Genomic DNA, 20,720 nt, shown 5'->3' with positions numbered 1-20,720 from the left:
TTTTTTATGATGACAAAACAATTTATATTAAAGATGAAACAATTAAAGAAACTCTTAGATCAAATATTACAGTGGGCTCCCCTTGAGTTAGATCTTTGGATAACTCAGAAGTTCTTACCGAACCTTCCATGGTTTGGTGCTTTTAGCTACTTTCCTACATATCTTAAGTCATTGATTTGTAATAGTTTATCGAACATGTTTGCAGTGCTTGAGAGGAATTAGTTATGTTTTCATCAGAGTTGTTTTAGTTCTCCCCCTTTTTGTCAGAGTCAAAAAGACATAGCAGCAAAAAATGATATTAATAGAGAAGCATTTACAGATACGTGCATATGTCAGAAAGCAGAAATCAAGAAACAGACATAAAAACATAGAAAGCAACAATCAAAATAGCCTAGGTGCCTAAGGGTTTGGAGGCGGAGGCATCCTCTGGAGCAGCTGGAACAACATGTTCTGGATGTTAACGTTGACAGAGTCCTGATGATCCAGTTTGGCTCGAACTATCTGTTGTTCTTTCTACAGTTCTTCGAGAGTGTTCAGGACCAGAGGGATGAACCCAGATTTGGAGTGCTCTCCCTGAGTCAGTTCATCAGCTTTGGCTTTGGCAGCAGCTTCTTCAGCAATGCGAGTTGCTTCTTCAGCGTCGGCTTTAGCTTTTGCCTCAGCCTCAGCAGCAGCATCAGCAATAGCCTTTGCTTCAGCTTCTCTGATTCTCTGAAGTTCTTTTAGACGCACTTTCTCTTCAGCTTCCTTCCTTTCCTGTTCCTCAGCTTCTCTGGCTAGGCGCTCTTGGAGTCTGATCTCAGCGTCTCTAATGAAGTCGTTGTGTACTTGTTCAGAGAGGCCTTTCAGCTTGAAGGCTTCAGAGGTCATCCAACTTATCACTCTGTTCCAGTGAATCCTTACAGTATAGAGATCATAACTGATACCAGAGTTGATGGTCATATACTTGACCTTTTCAACCGAAGAGCACGGGCTTGGAGCTGAGCCGGAGTGGGGGATTGAGGGTCAGATGGTTCAGTATCAGATGATAGTTCGTAGTAAGGTGGGGATTAAAGATATGGTGATGATGATGGTGAGGTGGTTTCATTCAGCATTTCTGCTTCTGAAACAGGTAAAGTTGTGGTGGCGAGGTTGAATTTCAGAGATGGTGGGTTAGAAGATCCGGTGGTTGAGGGAGGAGTTTCAGCAGAGGTATATATGGGTGTTGTTTGGGGGAAGAGAAGAAGCAATAGGTCTAATTTTGACATAGGGAGGGAGAGATATAGACTTACCTGGAGAGCCAACCAGAGGAACTAGGGGTCTTGATCCAGATGATTCTCCCAGCTTAGCTTGCTTCGCCTTCCTGGACTTCTCAGAGGGCTCTCGCATCCTCTTCATAAAGTTTTGTGGATGCTCAGGTAGCCAGTCCACTGAGAATTCAGTGATATCCACCCCTTGCTTGTACAGATCCTCTAGATAGTAGGCTATTACCTCTAGAGGGTCGATCTTAGAGAACAAGTAGAGTCAGTTGGGAATCTCCCTCTGATCTTTGAGTGCTTCCCAGGAGGTATCAAGTGTTGGTTTGGCTCTGACTTGATCAATGATTCCCATGCCCTTCAGATTCCAAGCATTCAGAGGTCTTCCAGTGTCAATCATGACATCTTCCATGAGTCTGAGCTGAATCAGATGGTCCACGGGGCCACTCTCGATCAATACATCAGATATAAATCTCCCTAGAGGGATGTAGTTCCTTGTATTCATGTTGTTTCTGGTGTCTTTAACTGAATCTCTGAGGTACTTGAAGAGGAGTGCAGGTAGAACGAGTTTCAGACCCTTGTGGATGCAGTACAGTATGTACTTCTGATCTGTGTTGATGTAGTCAGAAGAGTTTGAAGTTGGACGATGATGGATGATGCCTAAGATGATCTTCAGCCAGACCCGGAGGTTCTGATGTAGTTCCTTGTTCTTGGAATGCTTGCCTTTATAACTCTGTTGGAAGATGGTAGGGTTTATTTCCTGGGACAAGTACTTTGCCCTAGGGTTTATGTTATAGATGCATCTTCCTCCTGTCTTCTCCATGTTCATAAGAGAAGCAATTGATTTCTCAGTGATGACTATCTTGACTCCTAGAACGTAGGAGACAATGTAGTGATCATCTGAGTCTGCGAAACGCTAGAACTCCTTCACCAGATTCGTGTACACAAGGCCATAGAGGCGTTGAAAGTAATTTTCCCACCCTTGCTTTTGCAGTTCTTCAGTGAGGTCGATGCCATTGTGCTTCATGTTCTCGAAATCAACCAACGTTTCACAAAGAACTTCAAGCTTATCAAATGGAGTTGCTAGATGAATGTGGGGCTCACGATCAAGAATGTGGGGTTCCCTGTAGATTGGAGTTGAGACGACGCCGGTGGTTGCAGTGGTTTGATGATTGGGACTGGGTGCTTGCTCTGTTGAGTTCATCTGTTGGGAGAAATTGTAGACTGACTGTTGCTGAGAGTCCATGAAGAACGGTTGAAGATGATGATGAATGTTTGAAGAACTTGATGAAGAAAACTGCAAAAATCCTTTGAAGGAGGTGTAGAACTGAGAGAGAGGGTTTTGTGAGTTCGTGAGTGTGAAAGTGTGCAAGTGTAGATTGTGAAATGAATATATACACATTTAGGGTGCATGCAAAACGACATTGGAATGTTGAGTTTAACATATAGGAAATTGAATGCAGCACATTAACCAAGTAAGCACGTTTAGAGGAGAATGATTTCAGCCCATGATGACGTCTAATCCCCAAATCAGCACACTGCTCGAGGAGATATCAAGAGTCTGTTTCTTGATTACTGCTAGACAGCTGTCTAGAAGTTCCAAGGTTAGACGCAAGATGTACCAATTTTGAATGTTTAGATTTTTTAAGATAAAAGAGAATCTATCTTCAGCAAGGGGTTTGGTAAAAATATCAACCCATTGATGGTCTGTATCAATAAATTTTAATGTTATTACCCCTTTCTGAACATAGTCTCTAATGAAATGATGTTTTATTTCTATGTGCTTAGCTCTGGAATGCAAAATATGATTCTTACTTAAACAGATGGCGGCAGTATTGTCACAGAAGATAGGAATGTTACTCTCAAAGATTTGAAGATCTTCTAGTTGATTCTTCATCCAGAGCATCTGAGTAGTGCATAGTGATGCTGAAATATATTCTGCTTATGCAGTGGACAGAGCTATGATTGATTGCCTTTTACTGGCCCAGACTATCAGATTCTTTCCCAAGAACTGACAGTTCCCTGATGTACTTTTGCGTTCCATTCTGTCCCCTGCGTAATCTGCATCACAGTAACCAGAAAGTCTATACTCTGATGTTTTCTCATACATCAGGCCCATGTTAGGGGTTCCTTTCAGATACCAGAGTATTCTTTTAACATTTGTTAAATGAGATTCTCTAGGATCTGATTGGAATCTGGCACAGAGACATACACTAAACAGAATATCAGGACGTGTAGCAGTCAAATAGAGAAGAGAGCCTATCATACCACGATAGAGCTTCTGACAAACCTTCTGGCTAAGTTCTTCTTTTTCTAGAATGCAAGTTGGATGCATAGGTGTCTTAGCAGGTTTGCATTCCGCCATTTCGAATTTCTTCAGAATGTCTTTAATGTATTTACTTTGATGAACATAGGTAGCTTCTGAAGCTTGATTGATTTGAATTCCTAGAAAGAACTTTTGTTCTTGCATTAAACTCATTTCAAATTTTGCCTGCATTAGCTCAGAGAATTCTTGACATACAGAAGGATTAGCTGAACCAAAAATAATGTCATCAACATATATCTGGCATATCATGAGGTCATTATTAATGTTTTTACAGAAGAGTGTAGAGTCAACTTTTCCTCTAATAAAGTCATGTTCCAGAAGAAAATTTCTTAGTCTTTCATACCAAGCTCTAGGAGCTTGTTTTAAACCGTATAATGATTTCTTAAGTTTAAAAACATATTCTGGACAACTGGAGTTTTTAAAACCTGGGGGTTGATTGACACGCACTTCTTCTAATATATAACCATTAAGAAATGCACTATTGACATCCATTTGATATAGTTTGATTGAGTGATTTACAGCAAATGAAACAAGTAAGCGAATAGATTCTAACTTGGCGACTGGGGAAAAGGTTTCGTTGTAGTCAATGCCTTCTTGTTGACTGTACCCTTGTGCCACCAGTCGAGCTTTATTTCTGACAACTTCGCCTTTTTTGTTCAGTTTGTTTCTGAACACCCATCTGGTTCCAATAATGTGAGTACCATTAGGCTTTGGAACAAGATCACAGACGTCATTCTTTGAGAATTGATCTAGCTCTTCTTTCATAGCTAAATCCTAGTCGTCGTCTTGAAGTGCCTAATCATAGGAAGTAGGCTCAATCAAAGATACTAGTCCTAGAGGGATTTCTTCAGGTACCTTGAATGTTGACCTAGTTCGGACAGGTTCATCCTTGTTTCCCATAATTAAATCTTCAGAGATGTTGGGGCGACTTCTTGATTTCTTCTGGATAGCTGAGGCTTTAGTTACATCTGGACTTTGTTTATCAGATACTTCTGGTGCTTTGGTCTTTTCGTCAGAACCTGCAAGAGTAATGTCCAGATCTGCAAGTTTCTCAACTAGCTTTGACTTTTCAAGGTCAAGCTTATCATCAAATCTAACATGAATTGATTCTTCCACAATTTTGGTTTCTGTGTTGTATACTCTGTAGCCTTTAGAGCGTTCTGAGTATCCTAACATAATACCTTTTTGTGCTTTTGAATCAAACTTGTTCAGATGTTCTTCAGTATTCAGAATAAAGCAAGAGCATCCAAAAGGATGAAAATAAGAAATGTTGGGTTTTCTTCCCTTACACAGTTCATAGGGAGTCCTTTCCAGAATAGGTCTTATAGAGATTCTATTCTGAATATAACACACTGTATTTATTGTTTCAGCCCAAAAGTGCTTAGCCACATTTGTTTCATTGATCATGGTTCTGGCCATCTCTTGGAGTGTCATATTCTTCCTTTCTACAACTCCATTTTGTTGTGAAGTTCTAGGATAGGAGAAATCATGGGATATTCCATTAGAATCGAATAGTTCTTCAAAAAATTTATTTTCAAATTCTCCACCATGATCACTTCTAACTCTGATGATTTTGGAGTCAAATTCGTTTTGCACTTTGGAACAGAAGCTAGTGAACACAGAGTGAGACTCACTCTTGTGCTTTAGGAATTTTACCCATGTCTAGCGACTAAAATCATCAACAATAACTAGTCCATATTTCTTTCCATTGACTGATGCTGTTTTAACAGGTCCAAATAGGTCAATGTGAAGAAGTTCCAGAGGCTTAGAGGTGGAAACAATATTTTTCTTTTTAAAAGATGTTTTGGAAAATTTCCCTTTCTGACATGCCTCACATAGAGCATCTGAAGAAAACTTCAGCTTAGGTAGACCTCTGACTAACTCGAGTTTATTTAGCTGAGATAGTTTTCTCATGCTAATGTGGCCCAAGCGTCTATGCCATGCCCATTGCTCTTCATGAACAAACATCAGACATTTTACATTTTGTTCTTTTAAGTCTGAAAGATTTATTTTGTAAATATTGTTTTTCCTCTTGCCAGTGAATAAGACTGTTCCATTATTCTAATTAATTTCTTTACATGTTTTTTGATTGAAGATTACATCACAACCGTTATCACTTAATTGACTTATTGATAACAGGTTATGCATTAATCCTTCTACATATAGAACATCAGATATAGAGGGAAGAGTTCCATTACCAATAGTTCCGGAGCCTCTGATCCTTCCTTTCTGATTTCCTCTGAAACCTACGAAGCCAGCATCTTTAAGTTCCAGGATTTGGAACATATACTTTCTTCCCGTCATGTGTCGCGAGCATCTAGAGTCCAGGTACCATGACTGGTGTCTTAACTCTGCTGCATAAGATATCTGCAACATAAACAATCTTATCCTTTGGTACCCAGAATCTTTTGGGTCCTTTATGATTAGTTTTCCCAAAGTTTCTTAGAACTTTGGGTTTTCTAGCATTATCAAAACGTTGTGCTTATGTATGTGTGTAGTGATAAGAAAACGGAGATTTAGGTTTGTCATTTGTGGAAGATTTATCTTCACTAGGGTCATACCCAATTCCTCTTTTATTATTCTGACTAACTCCATAAATCATGGATGCCATTCTGCTTCTCTCTATCCCATTTTTCAGAAACTTTTGAAAAGATTTTTCATATTCATAAATTACTGTGTTCGAAGTTTATGGAGCTTGAGATAACGCTTCTTCAAGTTTTAAACATTATTTATTTGTGGAGTCTCTTTCTAATATCAAAGTTCGATTTTCATCTTTTAGTTCTGAAACTGTCATCTCATGTTTACCACATTCTTCGATGGTTTCTTCAAGAACCTCTTTTACAACTTTAAATTTTTGTTTAAGTTTCTGGTATGAGTTTAGAGTTTCAGAAAGGCATGATTCAAGGTCAGAGCGAGAAAGATCAGAAAGTACCTCTTCAGATTCAGATTCTCCATTTGATGTATTTCTGGAGGTGGTAGCCATGAGTGCATCATTTGCCTGTTCTTCAGAGTCTGATTCTGAGGAATCAGATCCACCGTCGTCCCAGGTGGCCATCAGTCCCTTTTTGGTTCTAAATGAACTTTTCTTGAAATTTTCTCTTTTAGAGCTTTCTTTCTTCAACTTGGGTCATTCGTTTCTGTAATGACTTGTTTCCTTACATTCATAGCATGTTATATCTTTGTTAGACTTACCTCTGAAAGTTGATTCTGATCGATCTCCCTTGGGTCTTGGTCTTCTGAAGTTATTATTCCTTTTTCTCCAGAGTTGTTTTACTCTTCTAGTTAAAAGGGATAATTATTCTTCGTCGTCAGAGTCTTCCTTCTCAGAGTCATCATTGTCTTCTTCTTCAGTCTGGAAGGCTTTGTTTCTATCTAGTTTGCGTCTTTCGGATCTGGATTTTACTGTCACGGACTTGATCTTCTTTTGGGGTTCATCTTCCTCCAGTTCTATCTCGTGGCTTCTGAGTGAATTGACGAGTTCCTCAAGGCTGATATTGTTCAGATCTTTTGATAGCTTTAAGGCTGTGACCACGGGTCTCCATTTCTTTGGCAAGCTTCTAAGAATTTTTTTGACATGATCCGCAATTGTATATCCTTTATCCAGTACTTTGAGTCCTGCAATTAAAGTTTGAAATCTAGAAAACATTACCTCTAAAGCTTCATCGTCTTCCATTTTGAAGGCTTCATATTTCTGGATTAGAGCCAAAGCCTTTGTTTCTTTGACTTGAGAATTTCCTTCGTGAGTCATCCTCAGGGAGTCAAGTATTTCTTTAGTTGTTCCCCTGTTGGTGATCTTTTCATATTCATTGTAGGAAATAACATTGAGTAGTATCGTTCTGGCTTTGTGATGGTTTTTGAATTCACGCTTCTGATCATCTGACATTCTGCTTCTGGGAATAGCAACCCCAACGTCTGTCACAGGTGGTGTGTAGCCAATTGTGACAATATCCCAGAGATCAGCATCGTAGCCCAGAAAGAAACTTTCAATTATGTCTTTCCAATAATCAAATTTTTCTCCATCAAAGATTGGAGGTTTAGCGTTGTAACTATCTCTTTCATTGGTGTTGGCCATAATTTTTCTCACGCTGGATCTCTTTACACTGTTAAGTGTTTGATTAGAAAATCAATAACAGAGTCGTAGCTCTGATACCAATTGATGGTTGAGAAAAACAAGAAAGGGGGTTTGAATTGTTTTGCAATTAATTTTTTTTTCAAAAAAAAAACACACACAAAATTTTATACTGGTTTGCTTGAAATTCAAAGTTACTCCAGTCCACCCGCCAAAAGTGATTTCGCCTTCAAAAAAGGACTTAATCCACTAATCTTGAAAGATTACACAACCAAACGTCTAAGAGAATAAACTCTTAGCCCTCGCAAGTATTCAGACTGCGCAAAGTCACTTGAGGAAGTAGTTTAAGCAAGAGTAAATTGTAATGTAAAGTGCTTCTAACAAAAAGCAAATATTAGAGGAATATAAGAACAAAAGCTTTTCATGTAAGAGCAGTAGCTCGTGAAAATGAGAGAGGATGAATGAGATTTCTGTGTGTCTCTGGTGTATTCTCTTGTGAGGTATTCCGTCCTTTATATAGTCATTGAGAAGGACCGTTGGAGTGATGACATAATCTTGGCCATTGAAGAATAATTAATATCATTACTCTCTTTGTTTCTTTCTAAAACCATTTTGTCCGCCTCATTATTCCCTTCTTTAAATACTTTCTTTCCATATTAAGATTCTTTTTGGTTACGTGTTCTGGACTGGTGAGTCCACGTCAGAGTCTTGATATGTCAAAGTTTGTCTTCAGAGGATGATTATGTATGACTTCATCAGAGCTTCTCAGTGCTCTAGACTTCTTAAGTATCAGAGTTTGGATTCAGTAGTCTTTTAACAGAGCTTCTGACTTCTAAATGTTACGCTGGTATCTACGTTGGTCAGAGTCAGAACCTTCTGGACGTATCCTTTCTGAGTGGCATCTGATCATCAAATATCTGACATAATTTTATATCTGATGTATTGTCAGAATCCTGCGAAGTGTTGAAAGTCCTGCACACTAGGAAAAAATCACGTTAGAGTACAATTTTTGTTTCATCCTTTGTTATCATCAAAATCTTAGAGATATATTGTAGAACCAACTTTGTTCTTACAATCTCCCCCTTTTTGATGATGAAAAAATAGTTTATATTAAAGATGAAACATTTAAAGAAACTCTTAGATCAGATATTACGGTGGGCTCCCCTTGAGTTAGATCTTTGGATAGTTCAAAAGTTCTTACCGAACCTTCCATGGTTTGGTGCTTTTAGCTACTTTCCGGCATATCTTAAGTCATTGATTTGTAATAGTTTATTGAACATGTTTGCAGTGCTTGAGAGGAATTAGTTATGTTTTCATCAGAGTTGTTTTAGTTCTCCCCCTTTTTGTCAAAGTCAAAAAGACATAGCAGCAAAAAAATGATATTGATAGAGAAGCATTTACAGATACACATATATGTCAGAAAGCAGAAATCAAGAAACAGACATCAAAACATAGAAAGCAACAATCAAAATAGCCTAGGTGCCTAAGGGTTTGGAGGCGGAGGCATCCTCTGGAGCAGCTGAGACATCATGTTTTGAATGTTAACGTTGACAAAGTCCTGTTGATCCAGTCTGGCTCGAACTATTTGTTGTTCTTTCTGTAGTTCTTCGAGAGTCTTCAGGACCAGAGGGACGAACCCAGAGTTGGAGTGCTCCCCCTGAGTCAGTTCATCAACTTTGGCTTTGGCATCAACTTCTTTAGCAATGCGAGCTGCTTCTTCAACGTCGACTTTAGCTTTTGCCTCAGCCTTAGCAGCAACATCAACAATAACCTTTGCTTCAGCTTCTCTGATTCTCTGAAGTTCTTCTAGACGCGCTTTCTCTTCAGCTTCCTTCCTTTCCCGTTCCTCAGCTTCTTTGGCCACTCGCTCTTGGAGTCTGATCTCAGCGTCTCTGATGAAGTTGTTGCGGACTTGTTTAGAGAGGCCTTTCAGCTTGAAGGCTTCAGAGGTCATCCAATTTATCACTCTGTTCCAGTGAATCCTTACAGCAGAGGGATCATCACTGATACCAGAGTTGATGGTCAGAGACTTGACCTTTTCAACTGAAGACTCTGCAAAGACCTTGATTGCTTCTTCAAGGGTATGAAGGGTAGTTTCTGGTTCATTGGCAGAGGCTTGGGAGGGTGAAGAGGGTGAGACGGGGGCACTTAGATTAAGTGTGGGAGTTGTTGGGTTAGCGGAAGTGATAGGTGGTGGTATGTCAGAGTGGGTTGGTTCAGATGGTTGTGGTTCAGAGTGGGTTGGTTCTAATGGTTGTGGTTCAGAGTGGGTTGGTTCAGATGGTTGTGGTTCAGTTGTGGTTGGATTTGGATGTTCTGGAGGTGGGGAAGTGACTTCAGGTTCAGGGTCAGGATGTGATGGCTTTTGAGAGGCCAGAGCACGGGCTTGGAGCTGAGCCAGAGTGGGGGATTGAGGGTCAGATGGTTCAGTATCAGATGATAGTTCGTAGTAAGGTGGGGATTGAGGAGATGGTGATGATGATTGTGAGGTGGTTTCATTCATCATTTTTGCTTCTGAAACAAGTGAGTGTCTTATCTTGTGCCCCTAAGACACAAGTTAGCATTACCCTATTTTTAATTAATGTATTTTATTATTGTGAATGAACCGTTTTGTTTTTAATAAAAGCAAAGCTAGGCTGACCTAAGCTTCGCATGACTTGAATCCGATTTGATAATCCATACTTAAGGTTAAAACCTACTAGTAACTTGTTATAAAGCAGTAGACTTTATTTATAAGTTTAATTGCCAATTTCTATTATCATATTTAAATCATTTGATTTATTTTTACATATATTAATAAACTAATAAATTAGTAAAATAAAATTCTATTATTTTGTCAAATAACTTAATGATTGAAATTTTATATCTTAAAGATGAATGTTATGAGTTCGAACTCGTATTTCTATATTTAATGTCTTATGCATCTATTAGGTGAGCTGATTTAACAAGATAAATAAAACTATTTTAATATTTAACTTAAATACATTTAAATATCACAAACATCCATAAACCTCAAAACTCAAAAGTGTTGCCATGCTACCACAAAATTCATTCATTACATTTGCAGTATTGCTATTTAGACACATAATCATGACACTATTCGAATAGGCGAATACATCTAACTTTAGCATAGAAATTTGTTTTAATGGTAATCATTCAGAACTTCGTATTCAACCCTAAAAATAACAAGCAACCAAACGTCTGATTTAATTAATGTGAAAGCACGATTTATGGAATATGGAGTATTAGTCTTTGTCTTCATCGATAAATAAAAATACGGTTGGAATAAGTTAATTCCTTAAGTTTAGTTAGCAAGTGAACATATGTATAGTTGATAATAAAGCAAGATTCGATATACTATTCATTAATTATAGTATTCCTAACATTAATAATCAGTCAGTATTAAACGGTTGTAGGTAGTTAGTTAGATAGGTACTTGTAACTTAAATCACTTATTTGAATTACAAGTGACTATATAATCAACCTTTTTCTATGCCTTCTATCTAATGACAAAACTCTTACAAATTTGTGTGAAGTTTGTATGAGAAGAATTTTTTTTTTGAAATTTTGTTTCTCTCAAATTCTCTTTTTTTTTCCGCATTGCGAGAAACAACCTTTGTTACACCATTAATTAGCATCTGATATAAGTTTTAACATCAAAGTGGTTTGATGTTGGCCCGTAAGGGAAATACGGGTGAAGTGTGAGAAAAAAAACCTTGACAAATACGGAGTGAATTAGATTTATAGAAGAAAAGATGAATACTAATGGTAGTTTTCCATCCAATATTGTGATTCTTGATGGGATCAATTGGAGAGGTGGAGTGCTTCGATGAAGTCATTGTTTGGAGCACAAGATATGTTTGAAATCGTGCAAGAAGGTTATGAAGACTTAGTTGCAAATCCTGCAGATGCACAAAGAGCCAATTTCAAAGAATCAATAAATAAGGACTGCAAAGCTTTGTTCTATATTCAGTAGAATGTGGATTCTCATCACTTTGAGAATATCTCAAAGGACACCAAATTGAAATAAACATGAGATGTGTTAGAGAAGTACTATAACGGTGGAGAGAAAATGAAACAAGTAAAGCCACAATAATTAATAAGGAGATATGAACTGATGCAAATGGAGAAGAACCAAAAAATCAGTGACTGCTTATGAAAGTTGATTGCCATGGTGAATTAGAAGAAAACCTATGGTGAAGGTATCACTAATCAACAAGTGGTGGAAAAGGTATAATGAGATCCTTGACATCAAGATTTAATTTTATTGTGGTTGCAATTTAAGAATCCAAGGATCTCAAGATCAGGAAGATTGACGATCTGCATAGCTCATTGGAAGGAGCTAATGGTAATTGATAGAGGAATTGAAAGTGAAGGCCAACAAGATCTACAAGCATAAGCAATGCCGAAGTGTATAGGTGAAAGAAACTTTAAGAAGAAGGGAAAAAGTGGCTTCAAGAATGCAAATCCATACTGGTCCAATAATGAAAGACAAAAGAATGAAGATAAGACTAAATCCTCTAGAAGAGGAAGAGGCTTAAGCAAGAATCATACCAAGAAAAGAGATTTTGACAAAGCAAGATACAATGCTACAATTGTGAAAAACATGTCCATTTTTTCAATGAACGCTAGTACAAAAAGGAAGGAGAAAATAAAAGCCAAAAGGAAGATGAAGAAGCCAATATAGCTCATGATGGTGGCTTTGAATATGAGACATTCTTGCTTATGGCCACTATATGTGAAAGGAATCTAATGTGTGAGCCGTGGTACTTGGATTCAGGATGTTTAAACCACATGACAGAGAATAAAAAATGGCTGGTTAATCTTAACTCAAGCAAGAAGACTAGTGTGAAGATTGCCAATAGTAGTTACCTTGCAGCTGAAGGTATTAGCGATATACTGATACAAAAGAAGGATGAAGCAAGTGCCTTGATTGAGAAGTTACTATATGTACCTGGAATAAAATGCAACTTGTTGAGTATAGACCAATTGGTTGAAAAAGTCTTCACAGTCACAATAAATGGAGATGCACTTCAACTGTTTGATAAAGGAATAAGTTGATTTTGAAGTCCAAATTGTCATAAAACCTAACATTAATGTAGTATTCAATTTACAAAAGAATTATTTATTGCAAGCATTGAAGAACCAGAATGGTTATGCATATAAAGTATGTACATCTAAAATTTAGAAGCTTAAGTGAGATAAGTTATAAGAATTTAGTGTATGGTCTACCTAAACCGAGTGCAAGGAGTATACCATGTGAAATTTGTCTAAGGAGAAAATAAAGTATAATATCTTTTGTTGCAGAAGTACCTAAGAGGTCAAGAGATGCACTTGAAATAATGCATTTTATTATATGTGGTTCCTTTGAGGTGTTATCATTGGGAGGTAGCTGATACTTCATCACATTTATTGATGAACATACAAGAATGTCGTGGCTCTATACCATCAAGCTTAGTCATGAAGCTTTTTCAGTGTTCAAGAGATTCAAGACCTTAGTTGAGAATGAGAGTAACAAAGCAATTAAGGTCTTAAGGACATATGAAGGTGGATAATATACTTCAAATAAGTTTGAAGCATATTACATCAGTAAAGGTATACGACATGAAGCAACCTCACCATACACACCATACCACAATGGTCTTGCAGATAGGAGAAACATGACCATATTTGATATGACAAGAAGCATGTTGAAGCACAAGAACCTGCCTCATATGTTCAAAAGTGAGGCAGTCAATACATCTATATACATTCTTAATAAATTTCTTACCATGAAATTGAAAATGAATGTACTAGAGGAAGCTTGGTGTGCAAGAAATCCACATGTTAAGCATTTAAAGGTGTTCAGATTAGTTTGCTTCAAACACATCCTTGATCAAATAAAACAAAGCTTCCGGAAACAAGTATGAAGATAATTGTGAATACACCTTGTATCGAGTATAGTTTTGATGAATCTTTAACAACAAAGGAGGAGTCATTCATTAAGGGGGTAATTTCTCAAATACTATCAACAACACAAGGTCCAAATTATTTGTCATCATCAAAAATGGGGGAGATTGTGAATACACCTTGTATCAGGTATAGTTTTGATGACGGAAAAGGTTATCAAAGAAAAAAAAGGACCATATAATATCATACACATCATAAATGAAGATGACCAAGATTGAATGAACATTGGAGTTCAAGTAAAGTTTGATACAAGAAAGTATAACTAAGGTACATGTTGTAATACATGCTTTAACAAGTTCAATCTCAGAAAAATCATATCTTACTTCATCTAAGCTCTTATTGCATTATCATTCAGGATCATTCTTGAAACCAAATATTAAAAAGTCATTTTTAAGCAAAAGGGAAAGTAGTAGTCGACTACCAAGAAGTGGTATTTAACTACCAAGAAGTGGTATTCGACTACCAGGTGGAAATATTGCATACTTATAGTTCTAGATGAGGTGGTAGTTGACTACCAGTGTTTGAAATTTGACAATATGAACTTTGGAAAAGTAGTAGTCGAGTACCACATATTGATATTCGAATACCACACTTAAACGGGGCCTCTTTTCATATTCAAAATGTTTGCCACTCATTGCAATGCTTCATATTTTGATTTTGAACTTATGCATTATTTCGTTAGGGAACTAGAAATGGATGTGTCAGCATCACGAAGGAACCCGAAATGATGAGAGATGAATAAATTTCGATTTTGAACGGTGGCTCCAATCTCTTTATGACGACACAAGGTGGACATGCATGGTTAACACTCGAACACCCAGGTCAGTTCAAGATTCAAGATGAGTAAAGTGAAATTAGAGGTCAAAGATTGTATACCTTCTCATCATGTGTGAACTGTTTTTATATTTTGGGTCGAATATAGTGAGTTGGAGATGAATTGAGCCTTAGTTAATGAGGCCTTTGGCCGGTCTATAACAATTTCCCTCAAGGCTCTGTCGGGCACTAAAGGAGTCAGGGGAAGCCTTAAGTACCATTGATCAACCACTAGGTTGTAGTCCGGTGTGAAAATGAACCATATAACTTGGGATCAGTTTTGAAAAGTGAATGGGAACAAGCGTATTTATTGCAGTTCCATCACTGAGACGCTTCGTAACCCATTCTCTACACGCACTATGCCGTGATCGGCTAGGGTGTGACCCAGCTCATAGGGTGCTTAGGTTCACTTGAGTTTGGCATGTTTCCATGATTGGAATTATTTCTGTTTGATATTGTGATTTATGCTTATATTTGGTCTTGATCCTTTGAGTGTTATTTCTTATAAAGATAGTGGGTTGGATACCTAGAAGTTTTTGCAACTTTTCAACTTTCAAGCTTTCGATTACCTTTTCTAGGGAAAACGTCTTTGTTCCATCCCCTTGAGAATATCTTTATGAGTGATTTTAGAGCTTTGCTTGAAGCTTTATCACTTTTCATTCCTCCTGATTCATCAACCTTCTTTGATAAGGTACCTTCTCATTCATGCTTTTCAACAATTCTTATTTTATTTCGCCAAAATGAGCGATGATAATGCTTACTCGATGGGAATTCTGAAGTAGAAACATTGTATGGGTTATCCTCTGATTTTCCTCATCCCACTTTTAATGGCAACCACGTAGGATCAGAGGTTATAACCATATCGTATGGCGTTGGGTCAAAAGGGATGTATAGGACTTCCCCAGAGGGAGAAAATTCTTCTTCCCAGTTGTTAGATACTCTTTCGGGTTATTCCGAGGTCCCTATGCCCCCTTATGCCTTATCCGAAGAGGATATACGTGCCAATATGAAAAGGAGGAACCTTGATAAAGATTTCGTCCAAACTTGCCTTCAAATTGTAGGTTGCAAGCCTAGTGATATTGAGGTGTTATAGCATTTGAATCTTCGACATCGATCGAATGTGCAAACATATGATTCGGTAGATGCAAAAGTGTTGGGAACTTCTTCGACTATGAGCATTGAGGTCATCCTGTGTGATATTGACATTCCAGTCGGTGACCCTTCAGGTTTGTTGATTCATCCGGTTCCAAAAGAGAAGAAGATATGTAACTCTTTTGAAGACTGCATAGTCCCTTTCTATGAATTCTTATTTACAAAAGTGAGGTTCTGGCTGCCTTTTTTTGAATTTGAGGTAGACGTCCTGAAACGTTTGAAGATTTCCCCTTCCCAACTTCATCCGAGGTCATGGGAATATATAAGGTTTTTTAGCTATGTGCCGAGTAAAAATCTCAGGATCGTTCTATGGTTATTTTTTAAAATCTTTTTTGCTCGAGGCGCACGTCTCTGGAAAACTTCCTTAACCAAGGGCTTCTTCAGCTTCACTCGGTGATCCCTTGGTTTGGTTCATTTACTCTGGATGGGGACGACTTCTTGAGGTATTTCCTCTTGGTGAAGCCCTTTACCCCTATAACTCATTTAGTTTTTTGTTACATCCCCACTAACTATCCTTAATATTTTTGGGTTTCACATCCGAAGTATTCGTTTAAGATCCACTTTAACCAGAGTGTTAGCTTCTACTGTACCCAACCGAGTTCTCTTTCTCTGGACAAGTTGATAATGAAGGAGGATATGTAATCTTAGTTTCAGGGACTTGGTTACGAGGAAGGTTTTGACCCTAGTGAGGTGCCTCCAATTGAAGTGAGGAAGAAACGAATTGATACTCATATCATCTTAAGCATAATTAATCTTGATGATAGGAGGGAGATCTTTGGTGAGAGCATAGTCTTTTTTTTACATGTGTGATTGCATTTTGCAGATATCATGGATAAAATAAGAAAGTTGAATATGCTCAACAACCCTGCAGAAGCCCAAGGTATCCGGGCTATGATGAATACTGGTATTTCTGTTTCCGTCCCTACTCCTACCCTGGTTGTAGAAGCTTCGATTTATGTGCTCGAGGTGGACATCTTGTGGATACTGCGACCACTTTCACAGTGGGGGGGGGGGGGGGGGGCATTTTTCCTCTGGCTTTAGCAAAGAGAGTACGAGAGGAAGAACAACAATCTCCTCGGACTGAGGCTTCTTCAATATAGATTCGCTTTGTTGAGGATAATGCTACATGGGAGGTAACTCCATTTTTATAAAGATACCATGCATTTTCTCTTCCCGGCTTCTATGTATTCCTAAGGAGGTTGCTGTTGTCCTCTCTGCGTCGAATTTATCCTTCATCTAGAACCGTATTAAGGAGGATAAGATGGAAATGACTTTCGAGCTTACTCGCAACATGTTCAAAGCTTCTTCTCTCTTTCCACTTGTCTCTACTGGACGGGGTGATGTCTTGGCCCCGAGTAATCTTTTCACGAAAAAGGATATTTGGAAAGAGAAAGATGAGGCTTTGGAGTTGAAATGCAAAAATCTTCACACGAAGCATGTTACATCGAAGAGGAAGTTAGAGATGCCCGCTCTTTGCAAGAGGTAGTGGGAATACATGGTTCTCCGTCTTCTTTGGCAGCCTGCATGACTGAGATCAAAGATGCCCTCAAGGATGCACATGAGCGGTGTAAGGTTGCTTCTGAATCCACTGAGGAAAAATCCCGTCAGGTGGAGGAGTACTGAAAAACATTAATCTATCTAACTGAGACCTTGAAAGCCCGAGAGCTTCATGATTCTCTCCATCAAACTATATGGGACGTGCTCAAAGTCCGAGAACGAGTAGTGGAGCAGGTGAGGAAGTTCTTCCCCAATGCTATAACTTATGATGAAGCATTGAATCCTTTTAAGTCTATTCTCGGGATGACTTCAGGAGGTGGTCCCACAGCCTTGGCTTCAGATGCTCCGACTTGATTTTCTTTCTACTTTGTAATATTTATTTTCTGCAATGTTTCCTAGGCCTTTGTACCTTTGGTGTAACAATTCTAGATATGTAATGGAATATTTTACCTTGGTGTTTTAAGCATTATTAGCTCCAGAGCTTTGTATCGGTCTTTGTTTGAACTTTATCATTCTTCACGAATTGTCATGGCTCCAAGCTTCCTCTTTTTATTTGTGGAGTTTTTATTTATTTTAGAATTCAGGTCGGATTGCTGACGTTTCTTGGCTACAGAAGAATGTCTACTTTGGGCATGAAAACCTTGACTGCTTTTTACTTTTTGAAAGAATGTTTATCATTCAAGCTCTTTTAGGGCCATAAGTTTCACTTGTAAAAACACTTATACCTCACATTGAGGTGTTCTTGCAATGCACTTGGAGCATTTTTCTACATTGTCACTGTTGTATTTCTTTACTTTTTTGTTGCTATTTAATTCTCGCAATTTTCATCGTTGTTGTTTAAATTCCAAAGTTATACTAAATCAAAGGCTTCATTCTAAGTAAATTCAGTTTAATTTTTTTTTAATATTTATTACTTTTCAGGTTCTTATTTCTTTACTGTCACTTTAATCATATTTAGTTTAATTATGTGCCTTTTATTTACTGCTTTTAACATGTCAGCGTAAACATGTTGAGTCTGGAATGTGAGGATCGTCGTACCGACGAGACTCTGTAAAATGTATGCACAATAACTTTGAAATAAGAATATTTTTTAGTTCTGATAATTTTGTTTTAAAGCTGAAATTTACTATGAAAGTAGAAATACCGCGATACAAGTTTCAGCTTGAAAGATAGAAAATAATATCTGACTAAAGAAAACTCAGAAATTTATGTTTAAATACAACGAAAGCATTTTTTAAATAAATTAAAAAACTTCTAATCTTCAAAAAGGGATTTTAAACTAGTAAATTGTATCACGCAAAAGCGGACGTTTATGAGTTAAAAATCCGGTAACGGACACGTGAAAGCGAACAATACCTTTAAATTTTTCATCAAAATAAAGTCCTGCAATTTACATGAGTAACAACCGTAGATGAAAATCCCTTTTGGGTCTCTCGAAAATTTAAATTGAATTAAATCGCATATTTTTAATTACGCACAAACAAACTGACCACGTCACCTTAGATAAACACCATAGTAACAGATAACAGTAATTGATGATTGGTCTTTGTGGGATCGATAATCTTTTATACTAAAACCGATAAAGTTGTGCACTTGCGGTTCTATCAAGTTTTTGGCTCCATTGCAGGGGACCAATTTCATCAATATCGTAACTCTGTTATTACAATGTATGGACTAAGGCATTTTATTCTCCATAATATTGGTTGTATGCAAAGAACCCATAATACCGGGATCCTAGTAGAATTGATCAATAAAATCGAGCGTTATCTATATGTTAGGCGCCGATTTCAGCGATTTCAACAAGAAATGGATGAAAACAAAACTGTCCACTCAAGGACTTCGTCGTCCCCTCTGAGGAAGGACCTCACTCAAGTATCACTATTCATGCAATCCATGCTAATGTTAAGGACACTTGGGAAAATTTTAACAAAATCGATATTGTCCCAATACCTAAAGCCTCATAAATATGGATATCAATTTAAATACCTGTTGTGCCAATAGTCTCACATTTTTGTTTTGTAGGAACCCTCGAGTATTTTATTTATCCAGTCAGGCATATTCTATAGTCACACATTAAGTAGGTTAGTCGATGAACATAAGCGAAAAAATTGAAGTGTAAAGCAAATAAAAAGGGACAATTGCATCTACTAAGCTAAGTAACCCTCACCCGGTTACTTAGCCCAACGATGGTTGAACCTCGAAAATCCTAACAAAAAGTGCATCTTTGATCAAAATGTGCAAATGCAAAAAGATGAATAAAAACGCTAACTAGTTTTCCTACCATGTGTGTGGCATTTATATAGATACCTAAGTGCCTTAATGTGACTGTCTCAAATGAAAGGGGATGAGATATAGGAGAATGAGACTAAGATACAAAAACATGTTTTGAATTGGTATGTATATGGGGGAGACTTTTGTCCGCAAAATGCGGTTTGTGTTGTCACAATATCCTTAATGTTGATTTTAGTACCTATAGAATTAGCCTTTAGCCGATCCAATTTTGGAACCACATACGAGTATTTGTGATGTTGCTTTTCTTGATTCCTTTTATGCTAAGTTGCTGCATTTTACATTTTCCATATGCAAGCTAAGTTGCTTGAGGACAAACAACAATTCAAGTGTGGGGGAGTTTGAAAACATGTAAAATGCACTATTTTGTTTAGCTCGATTCACACCAATTTTTGGGTAAAATTCATGAATTTTATGGTGTTATATTGGTTTTCATCTGTGTATTTCAGGTACTGATCATTCAGAGGTCTCTATGCTAAAAACGACAGAAAATGGCAAACATGGAGAAAAACTCCAAGTGTTATGCTGTCACGACGGGCTCAACCCAGCCATGACGGACATATCGCCAGCTTGCTGACACCCGCCATGACGGTAATACCCAGTTTTCTCGCCCACGTTCTTGGGAGCAGTTTTTCCTACTCCTCCATTATCTCCACTCAATGAAGTGCTTCCATTTACATGAGTAATAACAGTAGATGGAAATCACGTTCCGATTTCTAGTTATTTAAATTGAATTAAACCGTGTATTTTTAATTACGCGCAAACAAACTGATTTCGTTACCTTAGATAAACATCGTAGTAACAAATAATGGTAATTGGTGATTGGTCTTTGTGGGATCGATAATCTTTTATACTAAAACCAATAAAGTCGTGCACTTTCAGCCCTATCAAGGAACTTGTAGTTTCACCAGTCAGGCTCCATATAGTTTCGCATACGGAGCTAAGATCTCCTAGGCTATCTAAATTTCTCGCCTGAAAGACCTAGAGTTTCCTCGAGCGGGACCAAACATATAAATCTTGCCTAAGGGGAACAATTGAAGTCTTGCCTAAGAGACTTTGTCTTAAGTCTTGTCTGAGGACTTGATAGAAGTCCCGCCCGAGAGGTCTGAGGCCTTGCTTAAGGGACTTACAGTCTTATCATCTTGGCTCTATATAATTTCACCTGAGGGACTTATAGTCTCATCAATCGGGTTCAGCGCTCTCTTTAAAGAAGCCAAAGCCTAATCGGTCTGGTTCATCACACATATCATAAAGAAAACTTAGGGCCTTCAGATACTCCCCCGTTCTATGGTCTAAAAGTATTGTGTCTTTTATCAAAGCCCTCGTGCTTGAGGAATTGTGTAATGTTATATTTATAAAAGACATGGTGAGGGCGGGAGTTGTGCAACCC

At 37.8% G+C, this 20,720-nt stretch overlaps 1 protein-coding gene across 1 annotated transcript; it reads right to left on the bottom strand.

Moving 5' to 3' along the window:
• Positions 1-513: 513 nt before the first annotated feature.
• Positions 514-10,136, bottom strand: LOC127102608 (proline-rich receptor-like protein kinase PERK2). Its single transcript, XM_051039958.1, has 2 exons — positions 9,693-10,136; positions 514-711 (listed from the first exon to the last, which is right to left on the bottom strand). The coding sequence occupies exons 1-2, from the start codon at positions 10,134-10,136 to the stop codon at positions 514-516; spliced, it is 642 nt and encodes a 213-aa protein (XP_050895915.1).
• Between the last annotated feature and the right edge of the window lie 10,584 nt (positions 10,137-20,720).

Source organism: Lathyrus oleraceus, chromosome 7, assembly GCF_024323335.1.
Source record: "Lathyrus oleraceus cultivar Zhongwan6 chromosome 7, CAAS_Psat_ZW6_1.0, whole genome shotgun sequence".
Taxonomy (NCBI): domain Eukaryota; kingdom Viridiplantae; phylum Streptophyta; class Magnoliopsida; order Fabales; family Fabaceae; genus Lathyrus; species Lathyrus oleraceus.
This window is presented reverse-complemented; position numbering and strand designations above follow the sequence as displayed.